Source organism: Stegostoma tigrinum, chromosome 1 (genome assembly GCF_030684315.1).
Source record: "Stegostoma tigrinum isolate sSteTig4 chromosome 1, sSteTig4.hap1, whole genome shotgun sequence".
NCBI lineage: Eukaryota > Metazoa > Chordata > Chondrichthyes > Orectolobiformes > Stegostomatidae > Stegostoma > Stegostoma tigrinum.
In genome coordinates, this window is record NC_081354.1 from 180,112,421 (window position 1) to 180,135,021 (window position 22,601).

The 22,601-nt window shown below is 42.5% G+C and overlaps 1 protein-coding gene across 3 annotated transcripts in view; it reads left to right on the plus strand.

The window, feature by feature from the left end:
* The window catches only part of LOC125454992 (dedicator of cytokinesis protein 2-like), a 1,138,509-nt gene that overhangs the window by 162,981 nt on the left and 952,927 nt on the right, over positions 1–22,601 (plus strand). For all 3 annotated transcript variants that reach the window (XM_059650434.1, XM_059650430.1, XM_059650433.1), the window contains exons 6-9: positions 6,871–7,019; positions 8,718–8,853; positions 13,376–13,530; positions 19,933–20,014. In XM_059650434.1, coding sequence (XP_059506417.1) covers positions 6,871–7,019; positions 8,718–8,853; positions 13,376–13,530; positions 19,933–20,014 — 522 coding nt within the window. The remainder of the gene's footprint in view (positions 1–6,870; positions 7,020–8,717; positions 8,854–13,375; positions 13,531–19,932; positions 20,015–22,601) is intronic.

The following is a 22,601-nucleotide window of genomic DNA, read 5'->3' on the forward strand; positions in this document are numbered from 1 at the left end:
CAAGATGGCGATGGACAGTGGTGATACAAAAGTGACATTTTTAATGTATTTGTAATACACATGGCAGTAAATAAATCGAAACGAGATTCACACATTCACAGATCTAGCTGTTTCAAATTCAATCAAAAAAGAACAATGACTGTTAGTCTTCACACTGTATCCCTGGCTAGCCGAGCATTTTATTGGTTAATGGATGTTGCAAAATACCGATGGATTGTAATGGTTGCTAGATACAGAAGAAAGCTTTGCTTAATCTGCAGTGGCTCTGGGTCTTATCCTTAATTTTGGGGACACTTGGGTTTCCTATATTCCAGCATCTGAATCTTAATTAGTGCTGAATAACTGTTTTGGAATTCAGACTAGTTCAACACTTTGTCAAATTAATGTGATGGTGGCCCATTATAGCTGGGGAGATGAAATGGTTTTTCGCTGCACTGGTCCCAAACAGCAGCAAATTATGTCAATTTTCATCTTGTGAATATTAAGCTCAACTGTGACATTGGCATTGGATTCCCTAGTAGGGAATTTCCTATCTTCATGAGTTTACAAACAGTTAAGATTAATGATGTGGGTCATGCCATGTAACAAAGACAGGGGTTCTGAATTGACAGAAAAACAACTTAAAATCAAAACAAAGTGTGGAGCTGGATGAACACAGCAGGCCAAGCAGCATCGAGGGAGCACAGAACAGTCTAACTTAAAAGGAAAATCGTCTTTGAAAAACTGATGTTTTTATTTGAGGCAGTTCTTGTTAAAGCAGCAACTGAACTAAATTTGGATCAGAGGCTGGTGTCTGTCACAGCATTGGCTTGGATGAGTGCATCTTTAACAACAAAAAATGCTTGACAGCATCCAGGACAAAGCAGCCCACTTGATTAACACCACATCTGGAAGCATTCATTGCTCCTACCATCGATGCTCAGGAGCAGCAGTGTGTACTACCGACCAGATGCATTGCAAAAAAATTGTCAAGGCTCCTTAGACAACACCTTTCAAACCCACCACCAACTGCATCTGGAAGGTCAAGGGCAGCAAGTACATGGGAACACCACCAGCTGCAAGTTCCCCTCCAAGCCACTCATCATCCCAACTTAGAGATATATTGCAGTCCCTTCAGTGGGTCAAATTTCTGCAACTCCCTTTCTCTCAACACTGTGGGTCTACCTATATCAAATGGACATTCTCAGTGGGCATTTGGAATGGGCAATAAATGTTGACCCAGCCAGAGGCGCCCACGTCCCAGGACTGAATAAAAATAGTCTCCCTTCGCCAATCGGAACGGGGGAGAGAGGTACCTAAATTTAAAAGCATAGAGGTTACAACACAGAAGGAAGTCACTCGAGCTTTCATGACTGTGCTGTCTGTTTTCAAAATCATTGTGTGTGTTCAAGACAGAAATTGATAGTTTTCTAAACAGCAAAGACATGAGGACACTGGAGGAAGATGACATTGAGGTAGGATGTCAACCTTCATCTAATTGAATGGCAGTGCAGACTCAAGGGGTCCAAATGACCTATTCCCGATTCTATTTCCTCATTTCCTATGAAGAGCTCAAACTGTTTTAATACCCTGCTCTTTCTTGCATCTTAACAATTTTCTCCCCATCAAGTATTTATCCAATTTCCCTTGAAAATTTAGTGCAGAATATACTGCGCAGGTAGTACATTGTAGATCATAATAACTTAGTACTTAAAATAAAATAAAATTTACCTATCTTCCCTCTGGCCATCTGCCCAATTACTTTAAATCCATGTCCTCTGCTTTCCATCTGTCCTACTGATTACTCCTTAAAAACCCCTCAAGGCTTTGTACATGTCTAGCATGCACATGTGTGAATTAGGAGCAGGAATGACTCATTCAGCACCTCTGCATCACTCAGTAAGATCATGGCTGATCTGTTTGTGAATCGAATGCCACACCTCCGTCTTCCCCCAAGAACGTTTGAATCCCTTGCCTGTCAAAAATAGACCTTGGGGTGGGGGTTCATAGTTCCTTGGAAGTGGAGTCGCAGATAGACAGGGTAGTGAGGAAGGCATTTAGGACACTTGCCTTTATTGGTCAGTGCATTGAGTATCGGGGTTGAGAGGTCATGTTGTAGCTGTAAAGGTCATTGGTTAGGCCACTTTTGGAATACTCTGTTCAGTTCTGGTTTTCCTGCTATGGGAAAGATGTTTTTAAACTTGAAAGGGTGCAACAAAGAGTTACAAGGTTGTTGCCAGGATTAGAGGGTTTGAGCTATAGGGAGAGGCTTAACAGTCTGGGGCTGTTTTCTCTGGAGCATCAGAGGCTGAGGGGTGACATTATAGATGTTTATAAAACCATGAGGGGCATGGATAGGGTGACTAGTAAAGGTCTTTCCTCCTTGGCATGGGAGTCCAAAACCAGAGGGTATAGGTTTAAGGTGAGAGGGGAAAGATTTAAAAGGGATTTAAGGGGCAACTTTTTCCCCACAGAGAGTGGTACATGTATGGAATAAGCTGCCAGAGGAGGTGGTAGAGGCTGGTACAATTACAATATTTAAAAGGCATCTGGATGGGTATATAAGTAGGAAGGGTTCAGAGGGATATGGGCCAAATGCTGGCAAATGGGACTGGATTTATTTAGGATATCTGGCCAGCGTAGGCATGTAGGACTGAAGGGTTTGTTTCTGTGCTGTACATCTCTACCACTCTGTGACTCTAAAAATCTGTCTATCTCTGTCTTTAAAATGTTTAATGATAGGTCGTTGTTTCATGAGGCTCCGGGGAGAAGTGTGGAGAATGGGGTTAAGAAACATGTCATCCATGATCAAATGATGGTGCAAACCTGATGGGCTGAATGGTCGAATTCTGCTCCTATATCTTATGGTCTTATGGACCCTACTTCACCACCCTCTGAGGCAAAGTGTTCTTAAGTTGCACAACTGTTTGAGAGAAAAAGTACCTCCTAATTCACGTCTACCCTTTTCTTGTTAAGACCATTCAAGATCTTGTACGCTTCCATCAAGTCACCTCTCGCTCTTCTAAATTCCAGTGAAAACAAACACACTTCAATCCATCCTCATAAGACATTCCGGGTATCAACCTCGTAAACCTTCTCTGATCACTTCCACTGCATTTACGTTCTTCCTTAAATTAGGAAATCAGGACTGCACTGTGTGTTTGAGATTTGCTGTTGCTAATGCTCTGCATAACCTAAACAATGTGTTTTCTGTGTTCAACTCCTCCCAAAACAAAAAAATATCATCTCATTAGCCTTGTTGAATTTGTACTGTACCTGGAGCTACCTTCCAGTGATTCATGCTCGAAAATCACTCAACACCTCAGAATTCTGCAGTCAGTCATTCTCCATTTAAGTGATACTCTGCCTCATCACTCTTCCAGCCAAATTGGGCAATTTCATATTTTCCCCACATTATATGCTGTCTTGTAGATGTTTATCTGTCTGCAGTCTCCTTCACAACTCAGTTACTTCCCTCTCTTGGTGAATTTAACTCCTGTGCCTTTGCTTCCCTTATCTTCTAGAATCATAGGATCCCATTCAGTTCATACCAAGCCTCCCCACCACACCCCCCTCCCCCAAGATCCAAATCCTACCCTATCCCCTGTAACCTTGCATTTCCCACGGCTCGTGCACGTAGCCTGGACATCGTTGGATAGTAAGGAGCAATTTAGCACGGCCAATTCACCTAACCTGCACATCTTTGGACTGTGGGAGGAAACCAGAGCACCCGAAGGGAGCCCATGCTCACACAGGGAGAGTGTGCGAACTCCACACAGACAGTCGCCCGAGGGTAGGATTGAACCTGGGTCCTCAGTGCTGCAAAACGGTGGTGCCAACCATTGTGCCCAAAGAAAGTTAACTTGTTTGTGAGCCATCTTCCCTTAAATAACAACCCAAAACTGCTGTTTATTAACTGTCCACTCAATCTTCTCCATTACCAGAAAATTAACCCATCTTCTTCAGTCTCTTAGAGATAGTAGGAACTGCAGATGCTGGAGAATCCGAGATAACAAGGTGTGGAGCTGATGGACACAGCAGGCCACGCAGAATCTTAGGAGTAGGAAAGCTGACGTTTCGGGCCTAGCCCTTTCATCAGATGGTTCTTCGAACTGCCTCCCCCTCTCTCCCTATTTATTTCAGAACCCTCTTCCTCTCCCTCATTTCTCATGAAGGGCCGAGACCCGAAACGTCAGCTTTCCTGCTCCTAAGATGCTGCTTGGGCTGCTGTGTTCATCCCTTCTTCAGTCTGTCAGCGTGATTGATGTCAAGCCAAACTGTCCCAAAGAAAGGGATACAATTTTCATTGCTAATTTGGTTAATAATCTTTTAATTAAGCAATAAAGAAAAGCCAATGAATTAGGTGACTGGAAAATGGGAAAGCAAGGTTTCCAGTTTAAACAAGGATTGATGAAGTTCGATTCCAAAGGAGTTTGGGGTGGGGGGTGACATCTGTCACCTTTGATAGGCTGTCCACAACTGACATCAGATATTATGACACGGCCAAACAAAAAGCAAGCAGCAGTAATTCACCAACAGTGAGCTGTTCAAGGCCACTGAGATTTAATCATTTAACATAATCGCTTCCTTTGTTGTGCACACTTTCTGAAGGATCGACATGATGCCAGCCTATTTTTTTTGCAAAAGAAAAGTAATGAGATTCACAACCCCTCAAGTGCTTCCTTACAAAAAGGCCAATTAAAAATGTAATGTGAGAATTAGTAGACAGAAATGTTTCAGAGACTGCAGCTGCCCTGTTCTATATTAACTGATTACAGCAGAATGACATACTGAGACATGAATACCAGCTTAATTAGTGCTAAGAGCTTAATTATAACTTTTGCCTTGCAGTCAATCTGAGAATTTTTGAGGTAACTTGCAATTCTGACTTTTTCTTTTCCGTGAGATGACACTAATGCAATTTGATCTGCATTCCTAATTCATTTTTATAGATAAAAATATTTAAATGAAATGGATCTCATGTGCTGCTACTGTCATTAAGTTAAGTGATGCTGTGCCTTATTGGGCTGTTTTATTGGATTTCGATTTTGCACTCAGTTGTGAAGTAAGACCACTTGCTGCTGATTTCACGGATGAACCATCGCGATCTCAGTGGTGTAAATTCTCCACTCCAACAGCAGTTTAGACACCAACCATCCAGCAGCAGTGATGTCTCAAAAAGAGTGCTCAGTCAATCACATTGATGTATTCTCACAGACGACAAATCAAGAAGTTAAAAGCAGGAATTGCCCTTCACTGTTAATTTCAATGTCCAGATAGCAAAATTACGATTTTGATTGGTGGAGTTAAAGGGAAAGCTACTTATTGTTTGGCCTTGGGATGTATGAGCTGTTGGCAAGCACAACAGTGATCGTCCATCTCCAACTGACCTTAGGACACAAGAACTAGGAGCAGAAATAGACAGCTAAGCCCCTTGAACCTGCTGCAGCATTTAATATGACCTTAATCACAAACTTTAAAAACAAATAAGCCAAAGTTATCTGGATGTTTTTGTCATTAAGAAGAAATTTGAGATTGTACAAGCGTAGAAGAGGTTTTCAGGGCAGTGAGCAAGTTCAGAAAATGTTGGGTGAATGTTCTGTGTGTAATGAGATTTCCAGTGAAACAGACAGTATAATGGCGAAGGTTTCTCCAATTCATTGATTGATGTTGGGCTGCAGTCTGTGTGACTTAACAATTGCCCATCTTCCTCTGAAGGAGAGCAGAAATGTCAGAATGCCTTTTGGATTTCCATAATATTTTACACTCGTGGGGTCTCCTGGAAGATACTGCAAGTTTCAATAGTGCAGAATGTTCAAAGTTTCAGTACCACTATCATTGGAAACTCAGAGCTCGTGTTATATGAGTGTTGTATCATGCATCATAGCATGAAGTGACCTGCCACTCATCTGTTCTGATAAATTGCATGAATTCTCCTCATAATCAGGATCACACAATGAATCTGTACTTGGAGACATTAGAGTTAATTAAAGAGAGCTGAGATGAATTTGTATAAGGCAGATCATACTTTCATGAAGTAACAGACAGGGTTGATGAAAGGAATGTGATTTATATTGATTTTAGGATAGCAATTGATGAAGAAACACACAAAAAGCTTCTGAAAAGATTTGTACGAGAATCAATTACCAATTGAATAAAAAGAGTGCTCTTAAGTACAGAATACAGCAAGTCTTAGCAAATAATTTTTCAGACTGAAGGCAAGTGGATGGTGCTGTATTCTAAGGGTCATTAATAGGACTACTGCCTTATTTTTGTAAGCTTGGTGGATCTGAGAATGCAGGGTAAATTTTCAAAATTTGCCAATGATACCTCTAGGATTACAGAGGTGTAGCGAATAGTGAGGATCATACGAATTGTCTGCCCTATGACATCGATAGTCAAGCAGAATGGGCAGATAAGTGGCATATGGGATTTAATATAGAGAAGCTTGAGGGGATGGTGATAACTCAACCTTGCGAATTGCTTTAACGCTTTCTGTGCCCTCTTTGGAATAGTAAGATCAGAAACATACACGGCAAATCAGATGGAGCCTCATCAATGTTTGTTTACCTTTCAGAATAATTTTCATTTTTATTTTCTCCCCATTAAGGCTGTTTAAAAAAAACCTCAAGACAAGGACACCCCTTTTAACCTTGCAATTGAATCTAACAGGAACCCCTGTTGTAATCTTGCCCATTAACAGTTCCAAAGAAGGCTCACAGGACTCAAAATGTTACTCTGTTTTCTCTCCACAAATGTTGACAGAGCTGCTGAATTTCTCAAGCAGTTTGTGTTTGTTTGTTTCATAGGTTCAGCATCCAAGGTTGTTTGCTTTATTTTGATGTCCATTAATGGTGTTTTTTTTTTGCGGGGGGGGCATGCTTATTTCAGACCGGTCAGATTTCCAAGTTTCGGCAAGTTACCTCAATGATGTGTGACTTAATGGACAGGAGATCCCAACTTCTGTCAGGAACACTGCCACAGGATGAACTCAAGGAACTGAAGCAAGAAGTCACCACAAAAATAGACTTTGGCAACAAGTATGTTTGAAGTTTGTGTTTTCCTTTTGTAGTTACAGCCTGCTTTGACGCATTGGAGCGAATTCATCTCCCCTTTAAGAGTACAGTGATGTAGTGATTGATGTTACCAGAGCTGATCATGACAATGAATCCTGAATAATTCCACCATGGAAGTGGGCGAAAATGAATTCTGTTTAATTTAGCAGCAATAAATAGCTGGCTTAGTGATCGTGAATCTAGTACATTGTTGTTAATATTCGGCTGGTTCACTAAGGTCTGTTTGGTCAGGATGCCTTCCCTTACTTGGCCTGGCCTTAATGTGACTCCAGTCTCCTACTAATGTAGTTAGCAGTTAGTAAGGAAAAGTCACCCCATTGGGATGCATTCCTCATACAAGAGAACCGACTGATGGTGGTTTAACCTGAGAGTCACCGTGCTTCAAATGAGAGGAGGGATCTTCACGGTGATCTCAGCATTTTATTTCTTTATTCATTAATAGGGTGAGGGTGTAGCTGGCTAGGCAGCATTGCCCATCTCTAATTTACCAGAGGGCAGTTCAGAGTCAACCACATTGTTGTGGGTCTGGAGTCACATGTAGGCCAGACCAGATAAGGATGGCAGTTTCCTTCCTAAAGGGCATTAGTGAACCAAGTGGGTTTTTCCGACAATTGACAAGGGATTCATAGTCATCATTAGACTCCAATTCCAGATATTTATTGAATTCAAATTCCACCATCTGTCATGGCAGGATTCGAACCCAGATCCCTGGACATTACCTGGGTCTCTGGATTAACAGCCAGCGATAATACTATTAGGCCATCACCTCCCCTGTGGGGATGGGATTTGAGGCTCTGCTGTTGGTGTCATTGTATATTCCAAACCAGACATCCAGCCTACCTAGCGAACTGACACCTGACACTGAGCTGGCCGTTACCGGCTGCTATAGGAATAACAGTGGGCTGTTCAAACCGATTATGACTTTCAATCAGATCGCCACCTATTTGTTTGCAATCCATCTGCCTGCCTTGGCATCGTATTGTTTTATACCTTTAGTGAATGAGTCCCTATCTCTTTCAGAATTAAAATGATGGCTTGAGTTTGAACTCTTTTGCTTTTTCTGAGAGTTCCACACTTCCTTTACATTGAGAAGTATAAGAAAGCTTATGCCCTGGATGGCCTGGCTCTGAATTTAAAGTTACATGCCTTATTATAAGATTTTAACTTTAGAATTTCCAAGTATGTCAAATATTGGTCATGGCTTGGACTGGGGAAGCTGGGTGGGTTAGAATCTGAGTAAAGGAAATGTATTAAAAGCCTACTCTGTTTTCGATGTGCTTCCATTATCAGTAAGTATATTTGAATATTAAATAAATGGAATTGAAATTTAGTTGCTTCCACAAAAAGACAGCGTTTGCTGTGTCATATTCCCAGATGACGAAGACAAAAAAAAGCTACCTGAAATTTTGGTCAGTTCTGGGTCAATTATGTATGATCTGACCTTGAGAGTTCTTTTTATATTATGGGATCTCACTGAAAGCTGGGCTTGGCTCAGCGATGATTAATACAAAGTTGAATAAGCCCCTAACGCTTTGATAATATGCTCCAAGTGATGAGTTATTGCCCCAAAAGCCAAGAACAAAACAAGTCCATTCTCACTGAATTAACATCTTGTACCTTCGATGAGACTGTTTCCCAGTGCAATATCCCGTTCTGTTTCAGGATGCTGGAACTGGATCTTGTGGTTAGAGACGAGAATGGAAATATTCTTGACCCGGATCAGACAAGTATCATCAGTTTATTCCGAGCGCACAAGAAAGCTACCCATCACATCACAGAATTAATGAGGGAGGAGACGGTAAGTGGTTAAACTTTCTGGAATTGCATTGTGCAGAGGGTCCACTTGGTAACCAGCTGGTTCACTGTGACTGCTTCCCCCTCCTCCCCCCAAACCATGGCACCAACTGGAGGCCATGAGCCTGAAACATTAACTTTTTTTCTCCACGAATGCCAAACTGTTTCCAGAATGTTTTCATCACAGTAATCATAACCAATCATTTATTCCCTCCAGCCTGTTCTGCCATTCAATGGGAATGCGATCTATATCGTAACTCTGTACAAAAGAAACAGTGAATGTGATGTAGTGGAAAACATATTCAGTCAAAGAGTGGTTGGGCATGGAATGCACTGTGTGGACATATGGTGGGGGCAAGCTCAAATGAAACATTTAAGATGGTTTTGAATGATTATTTGGGGAGAAATAATGTGCAACAGGATTGGGGAAAGCTAGGGATTTGCATGAGGTAATGATGTTCATTTGAAGAGCTGGTACAGGCACAATGGGCTGAATGGCCTCCTTCTGTACTGTACCAATTTGTGATCTGCCCATCTTTGCTTATATTTCTTAACACTGTTGCTGCACAAAAATCCATCAACTTCTGAGTTAAAATGAGGAACAAATCAAGCATGATTTTTCCATTCCTTGAAAAAGGCATCACACCTCAATTATGCTCTTTGGTTCTTCGTTTCACTCCTGAAAGGTCTGGCTTAGGTTTATAGATAGAATTAGTTTCCTTCTATCCCTGTGGCTTTCCATTCCATCATTTGAGTGACTCATACATATGAATTGTTAAGGGCCCAACACAGATCTTCACAGCACACTCTGCCTTTTACAGCCCTCGCCCATTATTCCTAACCTCTGTCTTCTGCCATTCAACCAACAATCTAGCTAGGTCACTCTGTTGCTTCCAGTTTTGTGAACATCCAGAGGCATCTTTTATCAAATGCCTCTGGAAGTCCACGCAACTAACATCCAAAGACAGTCTCCAGACCATTATATTAGTCACGTCTTCAAAACAAGATTGAATGAGAGAAAACAGAACTGCAGACGCTGGAAATCTGAAGGAAAGAAACAGAAATTCTATATAATCTCAATAGGTCTGGCAGCATCTGTGAGCAGAAATCAGAGTACAGTTACCTTTCTCCAGAACGGAAAGAGTCTCTGTACTTGAAACGTTAATTCTGTTTTCTCTCCACTGATTCAATGCGATTTGTCAGGCATGTGATCTCCCCTTTTCAAATTAATACTGCTGTCTTTTAAAATTTTCAAGTTGTTTAGTTACCCAATCCTTCCAAAGAGACTCCCATTAATTTTGGACAACAGATGTTTGGCTAATCGGGCTATACATCCCTGGTGTTTCTCTGTCTTCCTTTATTAACAGGGTAATGCACAGTTTTATCATTTGAAGAGAACGGCTCCTTATTCATGGAAATTGGAAGATTAAAATTAGGGTGAATGCAATGTTTTCACTAATAACCAGTCTCTGAAAGTTTACAAACATGCATTACTTATATTATCAACTTAAATTCCATAGAAAGCCTTTCAACAGGAGCTTGCCACTGTGAGATACTGCTCACCAGAATGTATTGGAATTGGGAAAACAATTTGTCATTTGTAGAACTGGGAAGCTGGAACCTTGTCAAATGGATCTTTATGAAAATGTAGCTGGATGTAGGAAGAAGCCTGCTTTTGATTGAATATTCAGTAACTTTTAAAAGCAGAAATGATTCCTCTTTGACCATTGATAACCTGAGTGTCTCTTACATTTGATTTGATAGCTGCTGTGATGAGCAAGAATCTTGAGTTGAAGAGGGATAAATTGAAAGAAGTGCCTGAATTTACCAACCAAGGAATGTTCCAAAGCATTTAATTGACAAGTAACAAGTAACATTTGTGCCACACAATCTAACAACTGCTCTTTGATATTGAATGGTCTACCATCACTCAAGTCCCCACTGTTGACATGCTGGGGCTTACTCTTGACCAGAAACTCAAGTGGACGTGCTAAATAAGCACAGTAGCTTCAAGAGCAGGTTAGAGGCTAGGAACACTGCAGTTAGTAACTTGTCTCCTGACTCACAAAGCCTATACACGAGGTACAAGGCACAAGCCAGGAGTGTGATGGAATATTCCCCATTTGCCTGTGCATCTCCAACAACACTCAAGAAGCTTGACACCATCCGGGACAAAGCAGCCCACATGATTGGCATCACAAGAGTTCAATAAATTGAGTGGATGCTCAGTAACAATATATGAGGGGAGGTAATGTCCTAGTGGCATTATTGATGGACTGTTAATCCAGCCAGCCAGGCAATTTTCTGGGAATTCTGGGATTTGGGTATGAGTCCCACCGTAGCAGATTTTGGATTTTGAATTCAATAAAAATCTGGAATTAGGAGCCTAATGATGAGCCCAAATTGCTGATTATCAGGAGACCCCCTACCTGGTTCACTAATGTCGTTTGGGGAAGGAAACTGCCATCCTTACCTGGTCCGGCCTACGTGTGACGTCGGGTTAACTAAACTGTCCACTGGGAAATTAAGGATGGACAATAAATGCTAGTCTAGCCAGTAGTCCCTTCATCCTTGAATGAATAAAAAAAAATTAGCAGTACGAGGTGCCACCTTCTCAGGAGGTAATTAGGGATGGGCAGCCAGTAATGCCCACATCCCGTGACTGAATAAAAACAATTACTCTGAAACTAGGAGTCACTGGTTTATCAGCATGAGTATAATAGGCAACTTTTAATCAAAACAGTGCAATAAATAAATAGTTAATATGATTTTAGTGCACATGGTACGATTACAACATTTAAAAGGCATTTGGATGGGTATATGAATAGGAAGCGTTCAGAGGGATATGGGCCCAATGCTTGCAAATGGGTCTAAATTTAGAACATAGAACAATACAGCGCAGAACAGGCCCTTCGGCCCTCGATGTTGCGCTGACCTGTGAACTAATCTGAGCCCATCCCCCTACACTATCCCATCATCATCCATATGCTTATCCAAGGACTGTTTAAATGACCCTACTGTGGGGCATTTACATGGGATATCTGGTTGGCATAAACGGGGTGGACTGAAGGATGTGTTTCCGTGCTATGTATCTCTATGACTCTATGCTAACTAACAAATGTTCAGCAAAGAAACTAGAAAACTTACACTGTCTTCCTTGAATTTTGCTATGTGACACTTTCTACGTGATAAAGTGGCTCAGAGTTCATCAGAATCTGTCATAGTGTAGCATGCCCTCAAATTAGACTATAATGTTAGTTTAGGTTAGTGGATGAACTCACAGTGTGTGCCTTGACCCTGTATTCTGACTCAGTGGCAATGGTTATTATCAGCAGTCAAAACCAACAAGCTTTCGAAGTTGGATTGGTGACACATCTTTCAAATGCCTGCACGTGAAACAAAGTGGGGAAATAAAAACCAAATCAAATTTTAAAAATTGCACGTACATAATGCTTTACATGACCATCAGACTCCTTTTAAAAGCTTTGACAAATCATGACTGTTGCAATATACGTAAAGGATAAACCAGGAGAGGGAAATCTGACTAGGACAAAGGAGGTTTGTTCAGGAATGAAATGTCTGAATTGAACATTCTACAAAAGGGTTCGCATTAAGAGCAATAACTCATCCTATACCACTTGGTACCGAAACAGAGGTGCTTAGTGAGCGTGCTAATTGAATTTTTTGTTTTGCTGTAAATTTTTGGCTCCCACCACGAGAATCCAGTGCTGACTCGGTCTTTGCTGGGAAGTCAGAGTCATTGTGGTGGTGGTGTTGTTGTTCCAGGTTCAACCGACAATTCCATCATAAACTGCACCAATAAAATTGGATCTGTTTTGAAAAGCCACCCCCCCTTTCCCATCCGTAAGACTCTATCACTACCCCAGGCTTCAGCTCAAACTCGTTTGTGTTTCACAGAATGTGAAGCTGTCAATGGTCATCACAAACAGGCATTAATTGAATATTATTTAAAAATACGACTTGTCGCAGCTGAAAATGAGTCTATCACAAGGAAAATGAGCCACTTACTAGAAGTGGGCATTTTAACTCAGTGTCAATGCACCATTTGAACAGTTTGAATTGCCGAGAATTCCTTTATTCATTCATAGGATGAGGGCATTGCTGACCAGACAGCGTTTATTGCCCAGAGAATGGTTAAGAGTTAACCACATTGCTGTGGATCTGGAGTCACATGTAGGCCAGACCAGGTAAGGATGGCAGTTTCCTTCCCTCAAGGGTGCTCGTGAACCAGGTAGGTTTTTCTGACAATTGGCAGCAGATTCAGGGCCATCATTAGATTCTTAATTCCACATAGTTTTACTGACCTCAAATTTCACCATCTGCCATGACGGGATTCGAACTCGGGTCCCCAGAGCGTTATCTGGGTCTGTGAATTAACAGTCCAGTGATAGTACCATTAGGTTATCAATCCGCACTTATGAAAATAACGCATATCTAATTTTGCTTGCTAGTACAGCCGGGGACAGCAGTCTGATGTTGATGTTAATTTTCTGCTCTTTTCACAGTTTCAGAACCAGAGTGAATACAATCGGTTTGCTCGCTTAACCTCTTCGCCCACCAATGCTCTGTTCATTTGGGTCCGCAATTTTGTCTGTAAAATTGGAGAGGAAGCTGAGCTCTTCATCTCTCTATATGACCCCCACGAGCAGAAGATAATCAGGTGAGAGTTAACAGTTATCTTTCAATCGATCTTTGGTTAGGCCATTTTTAGAATATTGCATTTATTTTCGGTCGCCTCATTACAGGAAGGATGTGGAGACATTGGAGAGGGTGCACAAGAGGTTTACCAGGATGGTGCCTGGGTTACAGGGTACTAGCTATAAGGAGAGGCAAGCAAATCTCGGGTTGTTTTCTCTGGAGCATCAGAGGCTGAGCTGAAACTTGATAGAAGTCGAGTAAATTATGAGATGCATACGTAAGGTTGACGGTCAGAATCTTTTTCCCAGAGTTGAGATGTCTAAAACGAGGGGCATGCTTTGATGTGAGAGGGGGAGAGTTCAAAGGAGATGTGAGGGGCAGGTTTTTTTACAGAGTGTTAGGAGTCTGGAATGCGCTTCCAGGGGTGGTGGTGAAGGCATGTGTGTTTAACAGGTTTTTAGATAAACACATGAATATGCAAGGAATGGAGGATATGGACCAAGTGCAGGCAGAAAGGATTAGTTTCATTTGGCTTCATGTTTGGCACAACACGGTGGGCTGAAGTTCCCATTCCTATGCTGAATAGTTCTACATTCTCTGATCGATCATTCAGTGGGAAGTCACTGGCAAGATGAATGTTGTTAGATTTCCAAAAAGAAAAGTAATGCTGGACTGCCCTCCTTAAAAGCAACCTTTTCAAGCCTGTGGGCTTGCCCATAATTCAGCTTCCGATTGGGTTACGATTGTATACTCCAGATGTGGAGGGCACCATGCCTGCTGGCGTGGGGTGGGTGATGGAGCTGAACCACAGGACACACAAAACTTTTTCAAAAGTCCTGGGTGAGAAGAAGACCCTATTTCTTCCCACTTACTCACTGCAAAGGTTGGCACTGCATAGCTCAGGCAGCACAAATACTAATCTAGTAGACCATCTGAATTTTACTCATTGTGGTTACCTGATTTCTCCTGAAACACTTGCTTCGATTTTGTTCACTAGTATTTGTTTCTCGTACCAAATCTGAATTTTGATGTGATTTACTGTATTTCAATGGGCCTAAGTACAGTGACAAGCTTTGTTTTGTGACCTGTGTAGGCTGGTCATAGCAAACAAGGACGTGTAGGTGCTGAGAGTGAGGCATTCAGGTTATATTGCACAGGAGATGCACAAAAACAAGGTTCAACATTAGATTTGAAATTAGAGATGTCGGTTCAGCAATCTAATAACAGCAGGAAAGAAGCTGTTCTTGAACCTGTTGGTGTGTGTTTGTATGTTCAAGCTTCTGTCTCTTCTGCCTGACAGAGGAAGTTTTTAATGGAATTGGAGGCTTTTCATAGGAACACAGGGACTACCAGATAATAAAAGTTTGATTGACTTTCTACCATGTTGGTAGCTAGATCATGTAACAATGTAGGACTTGCTGATTAATTGTAGCAATCAAATTCTATTAAGTCCATGATCATTATCCATTTTGGCTGGGAGAACAGAACAACAGCATATTAGTTCAATGGTCATAGATGAGGAAATGTTGACGTACAAAAGGACCTGGATGTCCGTGTATATCCGTTACTGAAATTCACGTCATCCTGGTCTATGTGACAAAGGTTCCTCAACAAATTCTCTCCAAAAATGCACATACACATACGCATGATTATTTAGCACTGCGCGATGATGAGATGGAAGGTCAACTGAATTTACTTTCAGCATTTTCATCTTGCGCATTGGAGATTTGCAAATGACATCTGTTCACTCACAGGGGCAATCACACTGTAGAAGATGGTCGGTAACACACTGGAATTGGTGTGAAATTACACTTGAGGAGTTCGGTTTCACCTGAAGAAAACATTTTTGTTTTTCATTGAAGATGTTCTGATTTATTAGAACAATCACACTGAAAATACAACAGGTGAAAAAAAAATCATCAGTGAATACAATTTGAAACTGTAGTTACTGGGAGTTTAGGCCTAACACAGTCCAGAATGTTTCCCATTTTTCACTGTCAATTTCATGCTTCCTCTGACTCCAGTGAACTCGATAAGTTGCTGATTTAACAAATCCAAATGAACAAGCTATTTCAGAACTTGCAAATAAGGTGGGTCGCTTAGAGGGGCAGGGAGCAGGTGACCCAGGAGGTGAAAATCATTGTGTCAGTGAAGTGTGTTCTTTGTGGCAGTCACAAAATTGGACATCGATTATCTTTTTAAATTTACACTTGGGAAGGATGTTCGCATCACTGGCAAGTTGTGGCACGCTCCTGATTATTGTGGGACTGAGTGCATTTCACAGGTTAGTTAAGAGTCAAACACATAGCTGTGGTTCTGGAGACAGAACTGGTTAAGGACATGAGATCTCCTTCTCTAAAGGGAATTTGTTGATATCTCGTATAGATACAGAGAAAGTAATGGCTTTCCTTATGCTTTATCTTTTTGAAGAAGACAATTTATTGCCCATCCCTAGTTGCCCTTGAGAAGGTGATGGTGAGCTGCCTTCTTGAACCGCTGCAGACCTCCTGCTATGGGTTGACCCACAATGTTATTAGGGATGGAATTCCAGGATTTTGACCCAGTGACAGTGAAGGAACGGCCATATATTTCCGAGTCAGGATGGTGAGTGGCTTGGAGGGGAACTTTCAGGTGGTTGTGTTTCGATGTATCTGCAGCCCTTGTCCTTCTGGACGGAAGTTATCACAGGCTTGGAACGTGCTGTCTGAGGATCTCTGGTGAATTTCTGCAGTGCATCTTGTAGATAGTACACACTGTTGCCCCTGACTGTAAGTGGTGGAGGGAGTGGATGCTTGTGGATAGGGTGCCAATCAAGTGGCTGCTTTGGCCTGGATGACATCAAGCTTCGTGAGTGTTGTTGGAGTTGAAGCCAAAGAAGCCTTGGTGAGTTGCTGCAGTGCATCTTAAAGATGGTATACACTGTTGCAACTGCACTCTTGTGTGGGAGGCAGTGAGTTAATAGCTCAGTTGCCAATCAAGAAAGCTGCTTTTGTCCTGGATGGTGTCAACTTTTTTGAGCATTGCAACTGCATTCAGGCAAGCAGAGTGTATTCCATCGCACTCCTGACATATGCGTTGTAGATGGTGGAGAGGCTTTGAGGAGTCAGAAGGTGAGTTACTCACTTCTGATCCCCTGGCCTGCTCCCATAAGCATTGTATTTATATGCTGTGTCGAACTGAGTTTTTGGTTAATGAAAACCACAGGATGTTGATAGCAGGGGTCCTTGAGATAGCAATACCACTGAATGTCTAGATGCAGTAGTTAGATTGATCACTTTTTAGAGATTTTTTGTCATTTTTGTGGTAAAAAATGTTACTTACCACTTTTTGGCCCAAGGGTAGATACTGTTGCATTTGGACATGGGCTGCTTCAGTATCTGAAGTTGCACAATCATTGGTGAACATCTCCACTTCTGACCTTATGATGGAGGGAGAGTTATTAATGAAACAGTTGGTCAGGCGTAGGACACTACCCTGAGGAGCTCCTGCAGAGATGTCTTGGAGCTGAGATGACTGATCTCCAATCACAACCATCTTCCTTTGTGTCAGGTATCACTCTAACCAGAGGAAGGTTTGTGGCTCAGTGGTTAGCACTGCAGCCTCACAGCTCCAGGGACCCTGGTTCGATTCCCGCCTCGGGCGACTGTCTGTGCGGAGTTTGCACAATCTCCCCGTGTCTGCGTGGGTTTCCTCTGTGTACTCCAGTTTCCTTCCACAGTCCAAAGATGTGCAGGCTAGGTGGGTTGGCCATGCTAAATTGCCTGTAGTGTTCAGGGGTGTGTGGGTTATAGGGGGAATGGGTCTGGATGAGATGCTCCAAGGGGTGGTGTGAACTTGTTGGGCCGAAGGGCCTGTTTCCACACTGTAGGGAATCGAATCCTGATACCCATTGATTCTAGTTTTGCTAGGGCTCTTTGATGCCACACTTGGTCGAATGCTGCCTTGATGCCAAGGGCTGTCACTTTCACCTCACCTCTCAAATTCAGTTCTTTTGTCCACATATGAACCAAGGCTGTAATGCTGCCAAGAGCTGAGTGGCCCCGGCAGAACCCAAACTCGGTGTCACCAAGCAGGTTATCAGTGAGAACTGTTGATGATCCCTTCCATCACTTTACTGATGTTCGAGGGTAGACTGATTGGGCGGAAATTGGCCAGATTGGATGTGTCCTGCTTTTTGAGTACAGGACACAACTGGGCAAATTTTCCACATTATCGGGTAGATGCCAGTATTGTAGCTGCACAAGAATAGGTTAGTTAGGGATGAGGTAATTTCCGGAGGACAATTCTTCCGTACTGTTGCTGGAATGTTTTTGGAGCCCATAGCCTTTGCCATACGCAGTGCCTCCAATTGTTCCTTGTTATCACATGGAGTGAATTGAATTGGCTGAGGACTGATATCTGTAATGGTGAGCAGCACTGGAGGAGGCGGAGATGGATCATCCACTTGGCACTTTTGGCTAAAGGTTACTGTGAAAGCTGTGAGGATGGGGATATTCTGGGCCCTAAAGTTGTAGATTGTGGCTGGAGTAGAATTCTGCTAATGTCGATGGCCCACAGCACCTCTCGGATGCTTAGTCTTGAGTTGCACGATCTTATTTGGAGTTCGGCCCAGTTAGCACGCTGATGGTGCAACGCAACATGTTGGAGAGTATTCTCACTGTGAAGGCAGGCTCCTGTCTCTTCAAGGATGTATGGTGGCCACTCTTACCGATACTGTCATGGACAGATGCATCTGCATTTGGCACATTGATGAGAATGAGGTAATATATGTATTTTGCTCCTGTTGTGTTCCTCACAACCAGCTGAAGGCACATTCCAGCAGTTATGTGCTGATTTCCTGGATTAGTGGTCTAATGATAATACCACTGGGCTACTGCCTCTCCATTGTGCCTGTTCATGTATATTTTTTAAATTCATTCACAGCATGCAGGTGCTCCTGGGAAGAAGAAGGTTAAGGAGTGATTTGGTTGGGGTTTTCTCCAAGGATCTGTAAAGGTTGAGTTATTAAGTGTATTGAAGGCTGAGACAGATTTGAATGGAATCAAAGTGGAGCTGGGAATGATCAGATCAGCCATGATCTCATTGAATGGCAGAGCAGACTCAATGGGCTGAATGGACTACACCTTATGGTCCTAAGTACATGGGTTCACAGCAGCTGATGAAACTTAACAACGAAGAACAAAGAAAATTACACCACAGGAACAGGCCCTTTGGCCCTCCAAGCCTGCTCTATATGTTACCCATCACAACTAAAACCCCAAACCCTTCCAGGGACTGTATCCCTCTACTCTCATCCTATTAAATTCACTTAATTTAAAATGAATTAGAACTGAAAGCTAGTCTCAGCAAAGATGACCTCAAAGCCATCACGGTTTGTCATGAAAAACAAGCAGTTTCGCAGACATCCTTCAGGTTAGGAAATCTGCCATTCTGACCAGATCTGGCCTATACGTGACTCCAAAACCACAGAGTCTTTACTGCCCTCCTAAAGACCTAACAAGTACTCAGTTCAGGGGGCAGTTAGGGATGTGCAACAAATGTTGGCCTTGCCAGTGACAGCCAATCATTGAATTAATAAAGGAAACTGTAAAAAGTGCAGTTTGCAAATCAGTGTTGAGTTTCATTTATTAATACAGGTTTTGCCAATTGCTGATTGATTTTTTTTTACTGGAATTCAGTCCAGATGAGATCAAGATGAAGAAAAGCTTTAGAACACTGAATAGTACAGCACAGGAACAGGCCCTTTGGCCTACCATGTTTGTGCAGGCCAAGATGCCATCCTAAACTAATCACATCTGCCGGCACTTGGCCCATATTCCTTTACTCCCTGTCTATTCATGTCTGTTTGGCAACACTTCAGTCTTTGTAGCAATGTTGAAATTCTGGACTGCCAACGACTCTAGTAAAGTGCTTGAAAGTTCACAATTTAGGTGATTTTCGCTCATTCTGTCAGGATTATCCAACAAATCAATTGACCTGTTGTGGATGCCGGCCGATCCTCATTGGACTGTCACCAATGGAATCCAACAAGTTCCTCAGTAATCCACCCTGCTAGCTTACCGTTCCCATAACCAAGGTGAAAGTTAGCTGACTTTAACAGTGAATCTCAGATCCAAAAGTTGAAATCTAATGGTTGACAAAGATGGATAAACAATAGAGAGCATTCATTCGAATCAGCCACTCTCGCAATGGAAGGTCAAAGTACATGGGCATTTGTGGTGGCTTTTAGAGATTCAAAAATGAGAGAGTGTCTGCCGCCAACTAGAGTGCTTTGAAAATGTTCTGAGCTAAATCCTGACCTAAGCATTCTTGGTCGATAAATTAGGAAAGAGGCTGAGTTTCAGTTTCAGGCAATTGTCGTTCATTGTTATGCCTTCATTGTTTAAAATAGATTTCATATTAAAATAAACTTCTATCTTTTCAGTGAAAACTATTTATTCCGCTGGGCAAGCACTGGCCTACCAAAGGAGATTGAGATGCTGAATAATCTAAAAGTTGTGTTCACGGTAAGTATGGTTTTGATATTTTCTAGCACAGCATAAGGTCTGTTTGACCCAACTATCAATCTTGGTATTTATGCATGGGAGGGTCTTTGCTCCATCCCCTACTATTGTGGGGAATTCCATCAAGTAATCCTTCCAATCCTTTGTCCTGTCTGTGTTTATTTCGCTTCCTCATAAATGCATCAATGTTGCATTCCTCAGGCACGCCATGTGATAGCAACTTCTATATCCTCCCCATTCTTTTACTGTAGATTTTTATTTAATTACTTATCAGATTTATTCGTGACCATGTTAATTTGTGGCTCCTAGTTTTTGACAGGAGGAAACATCTTCTCCACCTCTAACCCATCAAATCACTCGCGATTTTGAATGAGGTCACCTCTCAATCCTCTCTGATGCCTGAGTTTGTTCAGTCTTCCCTGTTGGGCTCTGGTATTATTCTTGTAAATTGTTTGGTTTTGTACTTCAGCCCATGTTTCTATATTATTTGCTTCTATAAAAGGAAGACTGGCAATGAAATAAAAGCTCCCTGTGTTCTTCAGGGAACTACTCCCAGACTCTACTGTTATTATTTTGTAATTGTGAAGGGGCCACCAGTATCAACTAATAGTGAACACAGTGGTCGAAACAAAGAAAATTGGAAAATAGCTGCAGGAGTAGGCCATTCAGCCCTCCAAGCCTGCTCCACCGTTCATTTTGATCATGGTTCATCATTCAACTCCACAGCCTGTTCCTGCTTTTTCCCCCTTATCCTTTGATCCCTTTAGCCCCAACTGCATTATCCAACTCCTTCTTGAAATCATAGAATGTTTTGACGTAACTGCTTTCTGTGTTGGCAGATTCCACAGGCTTAACATTCTCTAGGTAAGGAAATTTCTCCCGATTGCAGTTTATTCCATATCCTTAGACTATGGCCCCTGGTTCCGGATTGCCCCATCTTTGGGAGAGCCCTCCCGGGATCTGCCCAGTTAGAGTTTTATGGGTTTCTATGAGATTCCACCACCATTCCCATCAATTCCAGCGAATGTAATTATACGTCATTCCTGCCTGACAGGAATCAGACAGCACTCCCTCCATAGCAAGAACATCCTTCCTCAGCATAAGGAGGCCAAAACTGCACTCATTATTCCAGGTGTGATGGAAACATTGTCATTTCGTTTCAGATTATCAAACCAAAATGGAAAGAATTGTCCTACTTGTTAATATTTATCTTGTCACAAGCCCCTTTTCACAAACTAAGGGTGAGATTGTATGTTACCTTGCTAGGTGTGTTTCTGGGATGGTTTGGGGTAGGGGGAAGGGGTAGACATAAACGATTTTTAAAAATAGTATACCTACTGTGTGGGAATACGCCCTTCGGCCCAACAAGTCTACACCAACCCTCAGAGCATCCCACTCAGACCCATTGCCCTATATCTCACTGACTTTACATATCCCAGAACACTATGGGCAATTTGGCATGGTCATTCCACCTTAGGACTGTGCGAGGAAACTGGAGAATCCTGAAAAAAAACCCCACACAGACGCGGGGACAATGTGCAAACTCCACACAGACAGTGGCCTGAGGACGAAATTGAACCTGGGTCCCTGGTGCTGTGAAGCAGCAGTGCTAACTGCTGAGCCACCGTGTCACCCCAAAGATGGTGAATGTATGGCCTTAACTCCTCCATCCATCCCAAGATTACCCCCATAATCTGGAAGGGCTGGTCTTTACCCATCCCAAGGTTACACCCATGATTGGGAGGGGCTGGGTATTGAGGTTCACAGCTGAGCTTCAATGTTTAGCTCAATAAAGAGCTTCTTAAAGGACAGAAGCGGGCAACTTGATTCTCTTTAAACATTTTTAAAAGGGTGAGAAGGATCAGGGCATGTTATTTACAGGTGATGTCATTCATACAGTAGGCCACCTGCGACCACTCCATTACACCCCCATCCTGGAGAGAATATCAACCCATTTGCCCCTGTCAACTAGTAATTCCTCACCCCCTCCTGACTCAGCCCTTCCTGCCCAACACCATTGGACCAAGATCCATAGCTGCCTTCAATGGGAAACAGAAACAGAAATTGCTGAAGAAACTCTGCTGATCTGAAAACTTCTATGGAGGGAGAGAAATGGAGTAAGACTCTTCTTCAGAACAGAACGGGAAGGGTCACTGGACCTGAAACGTTAACTCTGTTTCTGTCTCCACAGATGCTGTCGGACCTGCCGAGTTTCTCCAGCAATCTCTGGTTTTGTTTCTGATTTCCAGCATTCACAGTTCTTTGTGTTTTTTTTTAATAACTTTTCTGAGTGCCTGTCTGTTGTTTTGGCAGGGCCCACTACCCAGTGCTTGGCACTGCTGGAGTTGCTGGCAAAGCAGATTGCCCAGCTGGTCCAGGGCATGGATTCCCTCTCCAGTGATGATCATCCTCATGCATAGTGCCTGTAGGGTGTTGTTGCTGTGGGGTGCACTTTGCTTTCATAGATCACGGTGCAGGATGAGGAGTCTACCCCTCTTTCCCGCCCCACCAACCCCACTCTGCTCCCTTCCTTAACATTTCTCATTCTGTGGCTTTCCAGTGTAGTTCTTCCAAAAAGAACATCAGTTGT